The following is a 19,851-nucleotide window of genomic DNA, read 5'->3' on the forward strand; positions in this document are numbered from 1 at the left end:
GTACGGCAGGAAGGGCCTGGGCGGGGGGCTCCTTCAAGGCTCACGTGCTTGTCTGAGCCTCCAAAGAGAAAGTCACTGGGACAGACGTCCCACGAGGTTCAGAGACAAAGTGATGAGCACGAGGCCGCGGGACATTTTGAAAGGCTGTAACTCCAACCTATCTCCCCCCAAATCTCTCAAGAAACGTGGCCAGGGTGCAGCTGCTCAAGACGTGGCCGCCACAGCCAGGGGGCCCCAGCGCCCAGGCCCACGCCCGGCTACTCGGGATGCCTCGGGCCCTGGTCAGCTTAGAGATCAAGGACAAATACACAAACTTACCCTGAGTTTTGGATTTTTCAGACTAGAAAAATAGTTTTCAAGCTAAAAATGGAAAAGGAAAAGAAAACGTCTCATTAGCAATGGAAAACCCTGTCAGGACAAGAGCCACACCCCAGACCCACCGACGTCAGGCAGTGACGGGCGCGGTGAGCGCTGAGAGGCGGGTCGGGGAGGAAGGGGTGCCACTCACTATGGTGCGGTCGATGGTGTGCAGGTAGTAAGACACCGGCTTCCCCGTCCACGACACCGAGCCTTTTAGAGGCGACAGCTCCACGACGCGCATGATGGTGCCGATGTCTGCGCACAACAGGGCGCAGGGGTCAGGGGTTGCCAGGGCACCAGGGGGAGGGGTATGGCGGGGCTCAGGTCCCAGGCGTGTCCCAACTGCCAGCTGGGGAGGTGCCCACGGCCCTCCCCACACCCAGGCACCTGGCCAAGGACAAGGGCGATAAGCCCACAGGGCGGGCTCCAAAGGCCCGTGGGGGCCAATGTGGCAACCAAGCAGCCGCAAGGATGCCCAGCGCCTGAGGGTCCTGCCACCCCGCGGGCTCGCACACACCGCTGCTTGTCCTTGTCACTGCTCCCTTGGGTCCCGGCACCACAGTCCTGCCCAGGGCCATGTCTGGGGATGTCTGGGGTTGTCACAACTGGGGGCCTCCCGCATGGAGTGAGCGGCCACCGCTCCACATCCCACAGCACCCGGGACGCCCCCCGCCGTCACCACTGCTGGCGGGTGACCCCGCTTTAACCCACGGCAGGTGCTCATAATTACATGTGTTAAGAACTCGGCAACACGAGAGCTCTTACCACTCAAGTTTCTACTGTTTATTCTGAAGTTCAGAGGTGCAAAGGGCTTCGAGGACACGATTCTGCCACCTAAAACACAGAGAGGGATCAGTGCTGGCCGTGGGGACACCAGTGCGCGATACAAGCAAGAGCCTGGTGAAGCTTAGAGCACCAGGATGCAAAAGCATCCAGAGAAACCAGCCCTCTGAACACAGAAAAGCCGAGGGACTGGGAGTCCTGAGCTAACCTCACAGCTAAAAGCAAAGAAAGCGGCGCCTGAGGGCTCCGACCCATCTCACGATTTGCTTTCCTGCAAAACGTGCTCAGGGCCTCACAGTCCCCTGGGTCTCGTCGTGGGGCCCACTGGGCAGCCCCTCTACAACTTCTGCGCTGTCTAGATGCGCCACACCCACACCAGGCCCGGACCAGAACCAGCCCTGACCCCAGAGACAGACAGAACCTGAGGGAGAACCGGGTCCGGACACACAGACAGAACCTAAGGCTGGACCAGGCCCTAACAGAACCAACAGAACCTGAGGGAGAACCAGGTCTTGATCCACACACACAGACAGAACCTGAGGCAGGACGAGGCCCGACTCCAGGGAAACAGGACCTCAGAGAGAACGGGCCCAGACTCCACACAAACAGAACCTGAGGGAGAACTGGGTCCTGATCCACAGGAACAGACAGAACCTAAGGCAGAACCGGGCCCTAACCTCACACAGACAGAATGCGGAAGGGTCAGGTCGGGAACAGCTGCACAGAAAAGTTTTTCCAATTAACTCCCGGCACGTGTGCAGTCATTGTAGGGAAAAGAACCACAAGGACTCGCAGCCTCCTGCAGTGAGATCACCATGATTGACGATGTCACCCTCAGGTTACAGACGCTTCCCCCATCCTGTATGAAACACTGTCAGGAAACGTAATACACCAGAACGTTCCAGCGTAGGAAATACAGAACCAAATATAGAAGTCAAAGAAAACGCGTGGTGAGTAAACTGAAGCAATCAGGATGAGCCCTCTGCTCGCGCATGCGCTCACAGCTCCCCGAGCCCCAGCCTGGCCTCTGGGCGCCCCCCACCCCGAGGAGGCGGCGATGCCAGGTCCCGGGCTGGCCAGGGGCGAGTTTGGGCAGTCGGCTGGTTGTGACAGCAAAGTCACAGCAGCCAGAGGCTGAGGGGGTCCCCTGGGCGCACCTGAAGAGTGTCGAAGGGAGGACGCTCAAATTAGGAATGTGTCCCCTGCAAGGCTTCCGGGACAACAGGTAACCTGAGGGGACTTCTGTGGGCATGTCACCAGGGGCCCCGAGCCGGCCGCGTGCAACACCCAGGCACTCAGGTGGGACACGGGGTACAGAGGGCAAGGTCAAGATGACCACGAGGGATGAGTGAAGAACGGGCGACATCCCACGGGACAATGAGGCCCGATGCCCAGCGGGCCGCGTCCACAAAGATGGAGGGGCCACGACCCGAGGCCCTAAGGCTAGAGAGTTGGGACTGCACAGCCCAAGAGGTGCCTGTGGCAGCTGGCAGAGCAGGAATCCACGCTCCTCTCCTGGGTGGGGCACGGGGATGGGCGCCGAGTGCTCAGGAGAGGGGCCCGGGCAGGGCGCTCGTTCCCACAAAACCATCAGGAGTGACCCTGCCACACGCTCAGGCTCATGCTCACCTGCACACGCACACACGCAAACACACACGCAGCCGGCGGTGCTGAGGGCAGCTGGAAACTCTCTGCGTCCATGCTGGGTGATCCTTTCCCCTCTCCCGTTTGCTTGAAATGTTTCATAACAAAACTTGGGGGACACACCCCGTTTCTGTCTCCCGCCACAGAGATCAGGATGGCACGGGGGCCTCCCCGCAGCTGCGGGGACAGGGAGCAGTGGGGGGGCGGGCAGGACAGAGCGCAGCACATCTGCCCTGCCGGGGCTCCTGCGGCACGTCAGGGAAGACCTGACGTGGGAATCGGGGCAGCAGCAGCGGCCGGAGAAGCCACCCTCATGAGCCCAAGGATGAAGACGCTTTCTGGAGACCTCCCTGCAGGACAGGTGACTCCTGCCATCTCATGTCACGACTGGAGAAGCATGGGGACACACTGTCAGGGCTGCATCCCTGGCCAGGCCCCAGGAAAGGGAGCGGGCAGAGCCCAGCGGGGCCGTGGGCATGTGGGGCAGCATATCCGACCTCACGCTGAGGTCATAGCCCACGGGGGGCCCGGGAGACTGGTCCCGTCCTGCCAGGAGGACCCCGAGAAGGATGGGCACCCGAGGCTGGAGTTCTCACACGGGTGGCGACAGCCCCCGGCCGAGGACCAGAGCCCGGCCGTGTGCGACTGGACGTCCAGGGAAAGAAGCCCGCGACTCCACCAGCGGTGGGATGACCACCACGCTCCTGGAGCAGAGCGCGTCACAGGGCACAGACGGAGCCGCCGTCATCCTGAGTGTTCACCACACATGGGAAGCTACCGGCCTCCCCACGGGGAAGAAACAAAGCAGCAGGTGAGAAGTAGGCACGAGGGCACAGGACAAGGGGAAATGTGGGCCCTGCATGGGTCCCCCACTGCTGCCCTGCTTGTCAGGACCATCGATGGTGCTGGGACAGAAAGTGCCCAGCTTTCTGAGGGAGGCGGACTGGGGAGGACGGCCTGAAGAAGCAGCCACTCCTCCGTCTCCTCTTCCTGGAACACACCGGACCTGCTCTCCCACTCTGAGCCTAAGCGCAACTCACCACGGGACCCAGGGGCGGGCACGAGAACACAAACTAGGTTCAAAGAAACTGGTCAGCTCCCAGCTGTGTAGAAGGCTCCCACCCAGGTGTCTGCATCGGTCTGATGCTCCATGTGCACGAGGATGCCCCAAGCACAGCTGAGGGACACCTCATGTGTGCTGCTGGGCCTGGGCAGGCGCAACCCACTCTGGTGGCTAAGCCGAGACCTTGACGCAGCTCCCTCCCTGCACCTTCAGTGGCCTGGAGGGATCTCACTTGGGGACCACCCTGCTCAGGCTCACCACGCCAGAGGGAGGAGCTCGGGACACAAGAAGACCTAACAACCCCTGCCCGCGTTCCTGAGGAGAGGAGAGTCTGCTCAGACACCAGGAGCTCCCGTCGCCCAAGGTAACCTGTGAGTCTAAACGCTTTCATAAGCACGGGAGAACACGCCCCTCCTACTTGGACACAAGAAGGGTGAGGTCCCCTCCGGCGTCCGGGTCTCGACTGGCCTGGGGACCGAGTGTGAGGGGGAAGGGGAAGCAGCGGGAGCGGCGCTAGCCAGGCAGCCCGGGTCCAAGTACGGGAAAGACCCGACCAGCAAAGGCCGCAGGGGCTGGCCAGGGGAACCCCCGTGCCCTCAGTGCCCCCAAGTTAGGGTTCCAGATCGCGTGGGGACACCCAATCAAGTTTCAGTTTCCCATACACCGTGAAGAATCCTTTAGAAGGCAGGACGTCCTTGAACTAAGAAGTCACTCCCTGTCTCCACAACCGAACGAACCAGACAGCCTGCAGCTCCCCTGCTAATCTGGCCCCCGCCCCAGTCCTTCCGGCAGCTGCAAGCTGGGGCCTGAGCGGGGGAGGCGTCGGGTCTATTCCACCACACACGCTGAGCTGTGAGGCACCCTCCCACAACCTAGGTGACGGTGAGAACCACCATGGATGGGACCCGCTGCCTGAGGCCTTCCCACCAGGGCCGATCCCAACGGCAGTCCGGACCCCACCACCTGCGATCAGGGCCACAGCTGCAGAGCCCCGAGCAGGCGCAGACGCGGGATGCACGGGGTGGGGGTGGGGGGTGGGGGGAGTCCGTTACCTTCCTTCATGTTTGCGAACCGCTCCTTCAGCTGGTGATCCACCTCAGGACCAAAGGCAAAGTTATTCACAAATATAACACTGCAAAATAATATTCCAGTTGAGTGAAAGGAGGTTCTACTTGCACACACACACAGAGCCGCCGCGCCTACGCCGCCTACCGCCTCTGCCCGCACCACCTCCGCCCAGCCTGGGGACGGGTGCCAGGGCCCAGAGGCTGTGACTGCCACCCTGGGTGCCGTGAACACAGACACCGCGACAAGCAGCCCCCTGGCTTCCTTGGGAAGGCGTGCACGGACACAGGCCCAGGGCAACGGGCTGCCCCGCCTGCCCCTCCGGTGCCCCGGGGTTGGAAAGCGGGCAGCTCGAGCACCACCTGGGCAGAGAGGTGCGAGAACACCCGGGCAGGAAAGCAGCACAGACCCATCAAGCTGCACTACCACCCGGGGGCCCAGCGCCAAGTTCTTCCGAGGCAGGGCCTGGCCCATCCTCTCCCATTTCTCAAACGTTCTCTGGCACCCGATGGCCCGAAGAAGCGCTGCCTGAAGACGCCCACCGGGTGGTGGGAGGCTGCTGCCTGCACAGGCCCCCAACCTGTCCCCTCCTCTGCCTGCCGGCTCCTGCCCCCACGGAGGACCCCCACCAGGGATCCCTTCCCCATCTGCACGTGATGGGCAGCAGCATGCTGTCTGCCATTCCACGCCACTTGACTGGAATCTCGGGACTAGGACAGTAACGGAAGATCTGACCGGGGTGAGGATGGCCAGGGGCAGTAGGAGAAGCACTGAAGGTGTAAGCCAAGCTCTCTCGCTGCCGACTGCTTGGAAAGAAACCCAGGTGCGGTGCGGTTCAGGTTGGGGCCGACGGGCAGAGCCCTGATGAGAGCGGCGAGCTGGGGAGGCTCCGACAGGGAGTGGGGCCGGCCTGGAGGGGTCCCTGCTCTGGGACGGAGCCTGGGGAGGCTGCACGCCAGGGCCTCAAGGTGGCCAAGGTGGGTAGAGGGGGTAAGCCAGGACAGACCCTGGGCTGCCCGAACTAGAGTCACCCGAGAAGAAACAAGGAAGCTCCCTGAGGCCCGCAGAAGCCAGGATGAAGACCCCTGAGCGCAGAGGAGCTCATCAGGGCGGGGACGCCTCCAACAGGAAGCAAAGCGCCTAGGGCGCTCGCCGTCTGGGGGACACCGTCTGGGGGCCCTGGCAGAGCCCGGCCTTGGGGCCTCGCGGTGCTCTGGGCGAGCTCTTCCTTGCCAGGCCACAGCTGCTGGATGCCCCCCATGGGAGAGGCCCCCACAGCAGCTGCTCCAGAGTCCCCCGACCCCATCTGATCTGATGGGGACACCCACGGGGTCAGCACGGTCCCCTCAAGAAAAGGGGGACGGCGTGCCCAAATCAGGTGAGACATTCTCACAGGAGAGCGAGACGAGGACAGGCCTTTGTGAACGAGGGACGCCTGCTCCCTACCTGCCCGCACGGAACCCAGTGGTGGGGCCTCGGGGCGCCATGCAGCGAGCACATGCAGAAAGAAGGGAGGGAGGCCAGACCACGAGGTCGAAGGGAAATGGTGTGACCCGAGCCCCGCCAGAGAGCTGAGAGAGTGACACGCCCGCCCCGCAGTCACCAAGGCCCGGCCACCCCCACTGAGCCACACGAGCACCTCGCGCTCCACAGGTGCTGCCACTGCTGCCGCCAGGTGCGCAAGCGCGGGGTCCAGCCCGCTCCCCGGCCCCAGGCCTGGGCAGGACAAGGGAAGGAGCCATGGAGGCAGAGCCGCCGGCAAGCTCAGGACACGCGGCGGTGTCGGCCTGGAGACTGCTTGCCACGGTGCTACCGTCCATCCCGGGGAGGCCCGAGAGCAGGAACCTGCACTGAGCCCGGGCCCTCCCCGCACTCTCCGGGCCCTCCCTGCACTCTCCAGCCCCTGCCTGCTGGGATGACCCCCGGGGAGGGGGAGCGACCCGGGGTGGGGGTGGGGATGGGGAGCTGTGCCACCCCGTGCCATCCTGCCTTGCCCAGCAGGCCCCCGCGGCCCTCGCAGCCTCACTCTGGCCCGGCCGTACCTCGTGTTGGCGATCCGCTCTCTCCACTCCTCCGAGAGGAAATCTCCTCTCTCCAGCTGAAAGGAGAAAAGAGGGATAGCCCATCACTCAGGGGTCTCGCTCGCCTCTGCACCCCACCCCTGCCTGCCCCCCAAAGAAGAGATGGAATGAGCAGAGGCCCTGAGTGGGGAGGCCGCGGCGGGGCGGTGGCATTGGGGCCAGGCTCCCACAAGGGGACGGCGGGGAGGCCGAGACCACGCCATGCCCATGCAGGGCCAGCAGGGGGCGCCCCGAGGCGGCCGTGCTGGACAGAGCATACGCCGCAAGGGCTCAGCTCTCCTGCACCACCTCGCCTGTCTCCTGGGCAGCAGGGCTGTCCTTACGCCCTCAGCACTGCTCTGACCACTATCTTTGTTAGCCGACTAATCTCATTGTGCCTCAAGGCCAAAGTCTGCCTGAGACAACTCAGACCTTATTAACCTAACCGCCCAGAACTGTACCATTTAACAAACCAAGAAATCTGGCTTTATAATTCTTCAAAAAAAGGCTATCATCCCACTCCTGGGTGTCCACCCCAGAGAAATGAAAACAGACCTCCACAGGAAAACCTGCACACCCGTCCGCAGCAGCAAAGGTGGGAACCCACGTGTCCATCATGAACGTGAACAGATAAACACCCTGTGGTCCCTCCACACATGGGAGCATCACCCAGCTATAAAAAGGGGTGAAGACCCGACACTCGCTGCAACGTGGACGGACCCTGAGAACACGATGCTCAGTGAGAGAAGCCAGACACAGAAGGACACACGGTGTGTGATTCCATTGATGGGAAACGTCCAGGACAGGCGGCCCCACAGACAGAGCGTCTCTGGGGGAGGGTGGAGGTGGCTGCTGGCGGCCCCCATCTGCACCCCACAAGCCACCAGGTGACCGGAGGCCCTCCAGGCAGCGATGGGGCAGCGCCGCCCAGCAGGGCTGGCCCCTGAGTCTGTCTGGGGACGGGCAGGAGGGAAGACCCCAAGCGTAGGAGCCTGTGAGTGCCACGGCGCCCAGGCAGAGCAGCTGCCACATCCGGCGCCCTCCAGCACACAGGAGTCACCCAGGGGCATGAGGGGCCGAGCCCCGCAGGGCAGAAGGGAGATGGCCGTCCTAAAACACCCGGGTGCTGTGGGAGGTCTACGTCCTAGACGTCCGCGTCTGCTCGCTGGGTCCTCTCCCCTCGTGAGGCTGCCACGGTTCCCTGCGCACAGCCCGGCAGGCTCGGGGCACTGACCCAAGTCCAAAGTCCTTACGATGCCGCACAGGAAAACGCTCAAGCTGCAGGCCTGAGGCCGTGTCCTGGGAAGGGCGCTTGGTGTCTGGAACCCGACCTCGGGGGCTCCCTGTCCGCACACTCTCTGGGAAAACACGGGGTCCACACGGGCACCTGCTCTCCTCCCGGAGTCTGGGGTCTCGGCTGACCGGCCCCCAGTGAGAACCCTGGGCTGGGTCTCTGTGGCCAAGAGAGCAGACCACAGCCCCCGGGCACTGGGTCTTGTGAGCCTCCCTGGGGCGCGCACCTCGCTCGTGCTGTCACGTCTCGTTTGGGGGAGTGAAGCGCCTCCTATAGAGTCTGGAAGCTTGCGCCTGGTCCCCTGGACCCACCCTACGCCTCTTCCCTCTGCTGGTTTTGCTCCATCCTGTCTCTGAATAAACCACAATGTGAGGACGACGTCTGCTGCGTCCTGGGGTCCCGCAGGCTCGTCCTGCTGTGGCTTCTCTCTCCATGGGGGCTCACCCATCCAAGCCACAGCACCACTGCTCTGTTGTGGCCTCATGTTCAAGGCAAGAAAACGGCCACTGTCCCGGCCCCGCCGCCATTCGCCTCTTGACACAGACTGGCCGAGTCGGCTCTGTGTTGCTGGGGCCAGTGTGCCCGAGTTAACCGTGCCAGGAAGATGTCACCCCCACCAAGGACCCATGACTGGCCCCAAGATAACCAAGACCTCCAGTGTGGAGAAACGCACACGGGCATAAGAGAGAAGAACGGACCCCAGCCCGCAAAGGCACAGGGGCTGCCACTGCCTGCCTGGGGACCTGGCCGGGGGCACCTCCCCACATGGCACTTCTGTGAGGCCGCCACCGCCCCAGGCAAGGGAAACCTGTGCGCCAGGCCCACTGCCAGGGGCCGACAGCACGGGGTCACCCGGCTGTCGCCAGGCAGAGGGGGCGCCCAGAGGTGTGACAGACACAGGCAGAAGCCGGGCGTAGGGAGGGCCCAGGGCCTCCGACGGGAGGAGAGCTGTGGGCTCCAGGGCCGGGCAGGGACTGAAGAGGCGGCTCAGACGCCAGGAAACACACTGGGCTCGGAGGCTCCTGCTGGCTTTGTTCCCCTCAGTTACTAAGTGACAGGGGCAGGAACCTGCCCGCCAACCAGGGCACCTGCTCCCAGCCACAGAGAGCCGCAGTGAGGGCACCTTTCCAGACCCAGCCGGCAAGCTCCTGCCAAATCCAGGCGTTGGGCAGGGGCTGTCGCCACACCCTCCTGGAGCAGGGCCACGTGGACGCCAGAGGCACAGCTGGCTGCCGCTCCGGACACGGCCGCCAAGGCCACGACCAAGAGTCCTCTGAGCCGAGTTCTGCTCACAGCCACCTCGCGAGGCCACAGAGCAAGGGCAACTGACAAGCGCCCTGGACCTCACGAGGCCAAAGAGCGAGAAGGTTTACACACACGGAGCCCCGCCAATGAGCCAGCTGACGTGCCACTGACCCCCAAACACCCACCAGGCCAGGCGCTGCCGCCCAAAGGTGACGAGGGGAGGAAGGGAGGAGAGGTGAACCGCCGGGGCGGGCAGCCCACCAGCCTCACCCCCGCCTCTCCCTCCAGTCGCGGGGATTGTACTAACAGCTAGAACCACACTCCGTATAAAGCAGCGAGGGCTGCTCGCGGATCCATCGGGGCACCCCTGGGGCCTGTGTCGATGCAGACTTCTACGCTAGGGGATTGAACTGCTTGGCCCTCTCACCAGAAGCAGGAGGCACTTGTTAAATTTAAAAACCTATGTTTTAGGAGGTCATAAGGTCTTAGGAAAATGGTAAACCATCCAGGAACTCTTAGCAGCATGCCAGTGGATCTAGGGACTGGGCAGGAAGAAGTTTCCTGGAAACAGAAACCAACTGGACTGACTGCCGTCAGCCTGAGCAACGAACACCAGAGGACTTCAGATGCAGGAGGGACACAGGAGGCCAGAGGATACACCCCTCGCTTTTCACTGAGGGGAGAGAATCGTGCAAGAAATCCCACCAGGAAGAAGGGGAGGGGAGCTGGGCCCAGCCTGTAGATGTGCAAGTCCTGGTCCAAGAACAGCAGAGCAGAGGCAGAGAGGGCACAGCCGAGCTCACACCACGAGGCCACACCACCCTGATACCAAAGCCAGGCATCACGAGAAAGGAAAACTACAGACCAGCATCCCTCTTGGCTGCAAATACCCTCAACAAAATAGGAGCTATACCCCAGGGCCAGGCGGGACTTGCCCCGGGCATGGAAGTACATCAGCCTTTGTACTCTGTCCCCTCAACAGGCCAAAGAGGAAAATCACACAATGCAAAAGCAGCTTTAACAAAACCCAGTACCCATTCACAATAAAGATTTCCGGAACTAAAATAAGAACAGAGGTGAACCGCGTCAACTTTAGAAAGAACGTCCACAGAAAAATCCCAAAGCTAACATCACACCCATGGTGAGAAGCTCGAGGCTTTCCTGCTGAGGTCAGGGGCAAGAAAAGGATGTGCCCTCTCATCCCTGCTCCTCAACACCACAGTAAAAGCCCCGGCTAATGCAATAAGACAAGAAAAGGAAAGAGTACCGACTGGGAAAGAAGACATAAAAGTGCCTTTGTTCAAAGGTGATGGTATCGTCTATGTAGAAAATCCAAGAGAGTCAACGAAAACGACGACAACCCTGGAACTAACGCAGTAACTACAGGAAGGTTGCAGGATGAGGGCATGGATGTATGTCAGCACAGCGCAGACAGAAGTCAAGTCCAAACCCCCCAGAGTGGCCAGCACATCACTGAAGGAGGAGAACGAGGCTGGAGGCCCGATGCCACGCGGTTCAGGACTGACTCTCACGAAGACGCAGCTGTCAAGACACTGCAGTGCCACTGAGAGAGCACACGGGGAGAGCGTGGGACGGAGCGGAGCGGCCGCTGGCCTCGGACGAATCAACAAAGACGGCTCAACAGAGAGAGGCAGCCCTGCAGCAGACAGGGCGGGGTAGCTGGATGTCTGCACACGGAGAAATGAATGTAGACGCAGACCTCACGCCCTCCGCAAGAAGTAACCAGAAAGAAACCACAAACCTACAGGCAAAACGCAAGCCACAGAACTCCTATACCATACCATGAGGGTAAATCTAGGTGAGCTGAGGCTTGGCTTTTTTAAACACGACACCGAGGGCACGACCCATGAAAGGAGAAATGGCTAGGCTGTTCTAAGAGCCTGGAGCCCCCTTTCCTGCGCCCCCATCCGCCTCCCACCTACAATTACGTGACCCACTCTGGGTCCCTGAGGCGACAGGGATGCCGACTCTGGCCCCACAACCCTGCCCGCAGGACGGCGCAGGGAGAGCAGCGAGCACGGCAAGGAACTCCGGGAGGGGGCGTCAGGACCACGTCGCAGCCAGCTGGGGTCTAAGTGACCTGGGGGGCGTGAGATGGGAAGTGGTGGGTGTGGTGAAGATCCGGTTGCGGACCCCGCCCCCTGCGATGCCCCAGCAGCGGCACAGGGGATGGTGGCTGCATGGCGGCCGTGCGTCCACAGGCAACCGAAACCTGGCAGAAAGACTGATGAAGCCTTGAGCACAGAAACGCACTCGAGCCGAGGATGCGGACGCGGACACCCTGGGTAGGAGGAGCAGAGAGAGAGGCCAGAGCGTCCAGGATCCAGGAGCGAGACCCGAGGAACCTCGGCGTCGAAAGGCCGGGCTGAGCGATGCTGAGTGAGGGGCAGAGGGGCAGGCGGCACCGGGACAGCCGGGGGACTCATCCGCTGGGCCCCACGCTGCTGCGGGGGGCAAGCAGGAGAAAGATGCCCTCAGCCGGCCCGCGGACGGGGCAGAGGCCGCCTCGCCCGCCCCCTGCCGCCCCCACGTGCCAACCCGGGAGGGGCGCTGCCTCTGAAAGAGCCGGTGCTCTGAGGCCTTGACAGTGCCTGGGGGGCTGAGGAAGAGAAACACCACGTGGGCCACCTCTGTTCTCTGAGCGCCTGCAAGGGCCCCCAGGAGGGAGGATGAGAGTGTCCGGCAGAGGGTGGAAAGCGGTGGGGAGGGGGCTCCGGGTGGGGTAGCTGCCCCCGCCCCCGGGGGCAGAGGCTCAGGGCAGGCACTGCACCAGCAGCCACGGGGCATGGAGCGGTGGCACTCACTGTGTATTCTGCATGCTTTTTTCCATACCATTTCATCCACTTCCTGAACTCTCGGTCCATGGTCTGCAAGGGAGCCAAACCAGACAGCCCATCAGGAACCAGGCAGCCGGGATGGCACCCACGGCTCCCCAATCCCCCTTCCTCCCCTCGCCCTCCCGCTCCAGGGTTCCTGGCAAAGGCTCCCAACCACAGGGAACCCGAGTCAGCGGGCGTGCGAACCACAACTCTAAACACGTTCCTGTGGGGATGACACCGCTCAGACGTGTGCTCTCCCCAGACCCTGCCGCCCCCCAGGCAGACGCCGGCACAAGGGTGATGCCAGCTGACCCCACGGTGCTGGGGGAACTCCCCTCCCCTTGACCCCCGGTACAGGCCACTCCCTTGCCCCACAGGCCACCACAAACCAAGGTTAGAAAGAAAAGCAACAGATGCAACCATGCCCGGAGCCCAGAAGCGCTCACCTCCGCGTACTTGGCCGGGATGTCAGCTTTCTCGACACCATAGTGATGTTTGCAGTTGGTAGCCGCAGCGACCTGCAGCACAACCTGGCCCACTCCTTCAGAGAGAGAGAGAGAGAGAGAGAGAGAGAGAGAGACAGCAGCAGGTGTCAGATGTGCACTGTGACAGAGGCCACACCCCAGCCACTGGGGCGATGGCCACAAGGTCACCAGGCAGAGGCCACGGGCTCTCAGCGAAGGTGCCCGAGCGCTCTCCGAGGTCACAGAATGTGTTCAGATGCCCCAGGCCGTGGGCTGAGCCGCCACCAGGGGACAGCCATCTGGGTTTCACTTCATCATCCAAGGACAACACTCCACAGCCCCTCAACCAGAATCCGTCCTTGGTCCACGGCCCCACATGGCATTAACTGTCCAGACACAGACCCAGCTATGTGGAACTCAGGAACCCCTCGGGAAGGCTCCCGCCCGCCCTGGACACACCACTGTTCCACTACACGGCCAGTTCGCATCCTCAGCCGAGTCCGAAGCGGGCTCAGAGAGGGGGCGGGGGAGCCCCGCACCGCACACACACACCAGCAGGACGCAGGCAGAGTCTGCAGCATTTAGCCTTCACGACAAAAGGAAGCTTTTTAAATGGTCTCTCCCTGAACTTAGATCAGTTGCACTTTAAATAAAGTGTCAGGAGCCCCTTGACTTCCCATTTTGAATAGAATGTACTCCAATGATGAAAACAAACCTCTATTCAGAAACACGGGGTAAACAGGGGAGAGGACGAGCGGTCCCTCCCAGGGGACAGGGGGAAGGCGTGGAGAGCTCGGCCTGAGGAGGCTGGCGCTTCTCAGAAATCATAAGCCTTTTGACACTAGGGGAGTTTTACAGGCTTTTAGAGAAATGACCTTTGAAGTACGTGCATTCTTATCAAAATATGAATCATACACTTAAAAAGGACTTAAACCGATGATGACACCACGTAAGAAGCCATCTTCGTCCCCATCTGCAGGGCCCCTGCCCGGCTGAGACGGGACTTTCGGGTCTGTGAGCAGGTCACGTGGGATGGCAGAAATGCCCCAGCAGGCTGTGCTGGGGGTTCCTGATGGAGCCGCCCAACAACATGCCGGACAGCCCCCCATCAGCCCGTGACCTCATGGGTCCCACCAGGAACCAGTCAGCCCAATGCTTACTCAGGCAGCACGATGTGCCACGTGTATGCCTGCCAGGCCCTACCCCCAGGAGTCTTGACTCTGTGCAGAAGGACACCCCGTGAGCAAGCAGAGGGGCCGCTTGGGCTGGTGAGTGCGGGAAGAGGGGAGGGACCGCCAGCAAGGTGGGGGCTGGTCTGCCTCGGTGGTCCCTGGGGCCACCTGTGGGCCAAGAGCCAGGAGCAGCCCCAGGCCCGGGAGGGAGCAGGAGGGAGTGCGGCCACGAGGCCTGGGGGCACAGGGAGCAGGGCTCTCCTCTCAGCAGGAGCAGGCCGGGGGTGGGGGGGGTGGGGGGGGTGAGAAGCAGAGCCGCAGCTCAGCGCTGGCGGCTGGGCGGAGCCCATGGACCTTCTCAGGCTGGCTTAGCAGGAGTGAAGGGGCAGCTTTCTGGGCACCGGAAAGGCGGGCTTGGTTTGCGGCCTGCCGGGTGGGGAGAGGGGTGTGCTGACTCAGGACTGCAGGGTCAGGGCCCCCCCCACTGCCTAGCACTTGCCCCGGACCCCTCCCGGCGGGCACATGGGCGTGGCCCACACTCACCGCTACCCAGGTCCACAAACAGGTCGTCTTCGGTCATCTTGATCTCGTCGATCATCTGGGCGACCAGGTCGAAGGAAGTCTCCCCGTACACCTCCGGGGAGAAGGGCTCATAGTTGTTGAGTTTCTCGGGGTCGGTCACCGAGTGGTTGTAGACCTGCTGCAGGATGTGGCGCAGGAGCCCCGTGGACGGCCGCGTGTTCAGCTTCATGGGCTGCGTGGTGCCCTTCCACTGCGGCACAGGGGGCGCCAGTTGGTCCACCTGGGCCCCGCCCCGCCGGCCGTGCCGCTGCCCCCAATGGTGACGCATGTGTGCGGGAGCGTGTGTGTGAGCCTGTGTGTGGATGTGTGTAGTATGAACCTGCATGCATGCATGTACCCGTGCAGGGATACGTGTGCACACGTGTGCACCCCTGGACCCAAGCAGTGTGAGCTCCCCAGCATAGCTCCCCTCTCCTAGCTGGTCTGTCCCAGCGCCCAGAGTGCCCGAGGGGTGGGTGAAGGACGGAGAAGCCCCAGGGAGGCTCCCTGTCACCCGCCCGCCTGCCATGGCCCCCGGGGGGCGCACCAGGGCCCGGGACCCCTTTGGAAGTAATGAGGCCGCTCAGTCCCGACCGTCTGCGTCACAGCGGCTGCGGTTCCCCACCTCCTACCCACTACAGGGTCCAACGCCCTGGGGTGCTGCAGGCTCTGCACTCCCAGGGCCTCAGGGGCCGGGTTGAAGCACCCAGGAGACTCGACAGGCAACAGGGTCCTGAAGCACAGCGTGGACCTGGAGGAGGAGGCGGGCCCGAGGGGCGGGTGAAGGCCACATACCAGCTGGTGGATGCTGTCGATGGCCCGGTTGTACTTGTCACAGAGCCTCTGCATGCTTTCGAAGCTGAAAGAGGCAGGTGATAGCCGCTGGCCACTGCCGAGCTCGGAACAAGCCACCGGGCCTCGTGGGAGGGGGCAGAGGTCCCAGGGGCATCATGGGGCCTCGAGACCAGCGCGGCATCATGGGGCCTCGAGACCAGGGCGGAGGGGTCGGCTCACGGGTCAAAGCCTCGGGCAGCGGTGCCCTGCAGGCCTTGGGTAGGGAAAGGGCTACCACAGCAGAGAGAGGCGGGCGGGACCAAGGCCGCCTCACCCCCAACCCGTGGATGCAATGAAGTCCCACCGCCCCACGGCTGGGCCGCCCCTTCCCTGTCCTAGCCGGGGGTGGGGGGGCCTCCATGTTTACCCCTTGGCCTAACTTGAGTGGGTGGGGGGACAGCCGGGGTGCTGAGGGCCACGCTCAGGCAGAAGGGGCTCCCACTCTGCTGGTCGGGTGGAAGGGGACGACGGCCGACACCCCGGCTCTGCAGAGAGTAGGGTCAGCACCTCCCCCCTCACGCTGACAGCACTTCTGTTTACTACACCTGTTTAAGTTTCTGACACTTTCACAGATATAAGCAGCCTGTGTTAGATACTTAACGAGGGAGTTGTCGGGAGTTTTTAACAAGACTAGGTTCTCCCAAACACCAAGGGAATGAATTTTCAATGGAACCCCCTAACCCAGGGGTACCCCCGGAGCGGTATGTGGGGCCATTTGTGGTTGTCACCACTGGCATTGAGAGATGGGGCGGGGGCTGCCTGGGATGGCCCCGCGGAGGATGACCTGCCCGACGCCTGCAGTGAGGGGCTGTGCCTGGTGCCTGCGCTGCACAGGGGAGGGGCTGTCACTCGAGGGCTCGTCCAACGCCCCCTACAGGCAGGGCAGCAAGACGGCTGCTCCCCAGTGAGATGCCAGGACCCCGGGGAACCCAAGGACGCATACGGGGGTGCAGGGAGCACCCCCCGCAGCCCCTCCCCACCTGCATCTTCGAGACCCCCCGGCCCACGACCCCGGCCCTGGAAGGGCTCTGGGAATTGAAGTGCGCCTTCCTTCCTTCCTAACAGAAGGAAAAGAATTCAACTGGGACCTGTAACCATACGGCAAGTTCGGTTTCCTAGAATGGCAGCTGCAGCTGAAAAGCCAGAGATCTCGAGCAGGAAAGAGCAGGCGCGACTGAAGCCTGTGAAACTCACACACAGACACACAGCGAGGGATACGCGGTTCCAACACGCTGGGAGCAGGCTGACACGCCGCAACAAGGCAGGAAACCCACATTCCAGGGGAGCTAACCACGTGCACAGGCGCGAGGGGTCCAGCCCAGCACTGGGCCGCGGGGTCTCAGGGAGCACGGCCCAGCAGCCACCCGAGTGCAGTGTCTGTGAGTGACACGCCCGTCCCTGGCCCCAGGCACCCACTCTTCGAAATGGAAGGGTGGACGCGATGGCCAGTCCATCTCCAGCTCCTGTCTTCCTACGCGGGCCTCAGGGAGAAAACAATGCACTAGTTCACAACCTCACTTCCTTGTGTTCTGACTTCTACACCTCCTTCAAAGCCTCTGGCTACACCCTGGAAGAGACCTTTTCTGGGAGGATGAGCAACACGGAAGCTCAGGGGAACCTGGGCACCCTGATCCCTGCCGGGATCCACCAGACAGAGGAGCTCGGCTCTCTGCGCCGGCCCTGCTGTCACAGACCCTGAGGTCACACGGGTCCCTGGGGTGGGCACCGTCAGATGGCCCCCTGCCCTCTCCCAGCCCCACGTCCTTCCAGTCTTTCCTCAACTGGCTGAACACGGAGGGAAGAACACCAAACCCCCACCTGCAAGCACCTTGCACCAAAAGCGCCTTTAAGCACCCCAGCTGCTCTAGGCCAGGCCCACGGCACTCAACCATCACGAGATGTGAGTTGCACGGACCTCGAGACCATCATTCAAGGTCAGCGGCCACAGGCACCCTCACCCCAGGGGCAGGAGGCGTCCTCATCAGGGGTCAGGACCCATGGATGCGCTGGCCGCCCAAGGCCGTGCGGCCACCTGTGCCGATGCTGGGGGGGTCTGGCTGCTCTGGACCAGGGGCCAGCACGGGTGGCCTCTTGTCACAACAGCAAGTGCTGATGACTGAACGGGGAGGAGGGGGAGGCAAGGGGGTGGGACCAGGGGCTGACTGAGGCTGGGAAGGCCGGCCAGGACCACAAGTCCTCCAAACACAGAAGTGAGCCCACGTGAGCAGGCCTGGCAGCAGGGCCTGTGCGGGGCTCGAGGGCGCCTCGGGGCCGCGTTCTCTGCCATAAGCAGCTACTTAAGCCCGAGCCTGCGTGCCACCTCGAGCCTGCCAAGGACAGAGACAGGCAGGAGCGTTTCTCAAAGAAAAACAAAAAAAATTCCAGGCAGGCATTCCAGACACGGCCTCGCCCTTCCCCACCCAGAGGACTCTCCTTGGAGACCCAGGATGTGGCTGTAGGAAACTGCTAGACGTGGCCAAAGCCAAGTGAGACCTTGACCAGAGCTGGGCAGGGACCAAGGCTCCCCAGGCCAGGCCGCCGGCGCTGGCAGCTGCCTGCCGTGAAGAGTGACTCCTAACTTGGGGTAGTTTCACACACACACCAATCCCAGTTGCTGCAACGTGCAGTGTCCAATTATGTCCTCACTCTGACAGCCTCCGCCAATATTGGATAAACATTTCCTACCAAAATAACTCAATGCTGGCTCTGAAAGGAAACTCTAAAAGGAACTTTCCCATCAGCCTGCAGCATCGAGGAAGATCTAATTATAGGCTGTGTCCACACACGCTGAGCCCGTCCCAAGTGGAGACGCAGTCCAGGCAGAACCTGGCTTACCTTTTGGTGTCGTAGTCGATTAAAACATAATTCTCCATAGCGAGCTTGAGATCTGGGATTTCTTCACAGACCCACCTGAAACACAAAGAAAACTAGTATTAGTGCTCTATTTTTTACTCTCAACACTGTTCTTAAACACTGTTTACTCTACAAATACAAAAACAAAACATCCTCGTTACCCAACTCAAAATGTGAAAGAGTGAAGGGAGGTGTTACTTCAAAACAAAGGCTGTGGGGCTTCTCTGGTGGCGCAGTGGTTGAGAGTCCGCCTGCCGATGCAGGGCACACGGGTTCGTGACCCTGTCTGGGAAGATCCCACATGCCGCGGAGCGGCTGGGCCCGTGAGCCATGGCCGCTGGGCCTGCCCGTCCGGAGCCTGTGCTCTGCAACGGGAGAGGCCACAGCAGTGAGAGGCCCGCGTACCGCAAAAACAAAAAAAAAAACAAAAAAACACAAAGGCTGTGAACTTTACAATGCCATCATTACAATGATGCTGTCCTTATGAATTACACAAGTATTACGTTGCTTCAAGTTCCAACAATGTTGTCCATTGGGAGCTAAATGGACTTAATGTGTTACAGGGTCTGGGAAATCCAATCAGCTCAAATCAGGGAGTCTGAAAAGCAACGTATCGACCAGAAATGAAAGGGAACTATTATTTGAAGAATTAACTAATTCCAAGACAAACAACGGGGCTTCTTCAACAAACACACTGAGGGAATTCCCTGGTGGGCCAGGGCAGTGGTTAGCACTCAGAGCTTTCACTTCCAAGGGCCTGGGTTCAATGCCTGGTTGGCGAACTAAGATCCCAAAAAACAAAAAAACAGTGCAAGGGAAAAAAAGAGATGGAGGGGGAACCTGCGGACTGAAAGACAAAAATATATCCACCAATCCCAAGGTGTAACCCTGATTGGATCCCGATACAATCTTGAGAAAAGTTGTGAAAGAAGAGTCATCACTACAGAACTTACAGAGAATAAAAGGAAATTAAGGGATATTATGAAAAATGGCATGTCAATAAACTCAACAACTTGGGAGAAATGAACAAATTCCCTGAAAGACACAAATTACCAAAACTGACAGAAGAAGAAACAGAACATCTGAATAGCCCTATACGTATTAGAGAACGTGACTTCCTAATCAAATACCTCCCACAAAGGAACTCCAAGCCCAGGTAGCTTCGCTGGTGAATTCTATGAATCACTGGAGAAGTAACACTAATCCTTTTCAGCTTTATGAGGCCAACGTTACCCTGACAGCAAAACCAGAGAAAGACAAAGCCTTGTAAAGATAAAGTCATCACGAGGAAGGAAATCTACAGACCCGTACCCCTCACAAACACAGACACAAAAATCCTTTAGAAATATTAGTAAACTGAAGTCAGCAATACATCTTATTCAAGTAGAGTTTCTCCCAGGAATGAAAAGTTGTTTAACATTCTAAAACTAGTCACTGTAGGGACTTCCCGGGCAGTCCAGTGGTTAAGACTCCGCGCTTACACTGCAGGGGGCATGGGTTCGATCCAGGTTGAGAAACTAAGATCTCACGTGTCGTGTGGCACGGCCAAAACAAAAACAAAAACAAAGACAAAAACAAACTAGTCACTGTAATTTACCTCATTAAGAGAGTAA

General features: G+C 60.8%; 1 protein-coding gene across 13 annotated transcripts in view; it reads right to left on the minus strand.

The window, feature by feature from the left end:
• The window catches only part of DOT1L (DOT1 like histone lysine methyltransferase), a 57,260-nt gene that overhangs the window by 17,346 nt on the left and 20,063 nt on the right, over nucleotides 1-19,851 (minus strand). For 9 of the 13 annotated variants that reach the window (XR_010942565.1, XM_067734396.1, XM_067734395.1 and 6 more), the window contains 10 exons: nucleotides 18,221-18,295; nucleotides 15,347-15,410; nucleotides 14,534-14,762; nucleotides 12,801-12,895; nucleotides 12,340-12,402; nucleotides 6,958-7,013; nucleotides 4,903-4,982; nucleotides 1,126-1,194; nucleotides 509-615; nucleotides 319-360 (listed from right to left, as the gene is read on the minus strand). Coding sequence is in view for 12 of the 13 variants with exons in the window: in XM_067734396.1 (XP_067590497.1) it covers nucleotides 319-360; nucleotides 509-615; nucleotides 1,126-1,194; nucleotides 4,903-4,982; nucleotides 6,958-7,013; nucleotides 12,340-12,402; nucleotides 12,801-12,895; nucleotides 14,534-14,762; nucleotides 15,347-15,410; nucleotides 18,221-18,295 (880 nt within the window). In the remaining variant the exon portion in view is untranslated. Of the gene's footprint in view, nucleotides 1-318; nucleotides 361-508; nucleotides 616-1,125; nucleotides 1,195-4,902; nucleotides 4,983-6,957; nucleotides 7,014-11,788; nucleotides 11,980-12,339; nucleotides 12,403-12,800; nucleotides 12,897-14,533; nucleotides 14,763-15,346; nucleotides 15,411-18,220; nucleotides 18,296-19,851 lie in introns of those variants that run through there. The other 4 variants (XM_067734398.1, XM_067734402.1, XM_067734401.1 and 1 more) reach the window with 4 other exon arrangements.

Source organism: Pseudorca crassidens, chromosome 3, assembly GCF_039906515.1.
Source record: "Pseudorca crassidens isolate mPseCra1 chromosome 3, mPseCra1.hap1, whole genome shotgun sequence".
Taxonomy (NCBI): domain Eukaryota; kingdom Metazoa; phylum Chordata; class Mammalia; order Artiodactyla; family Delphinidae; genus Pseudorca; species Pseudorca crassidens.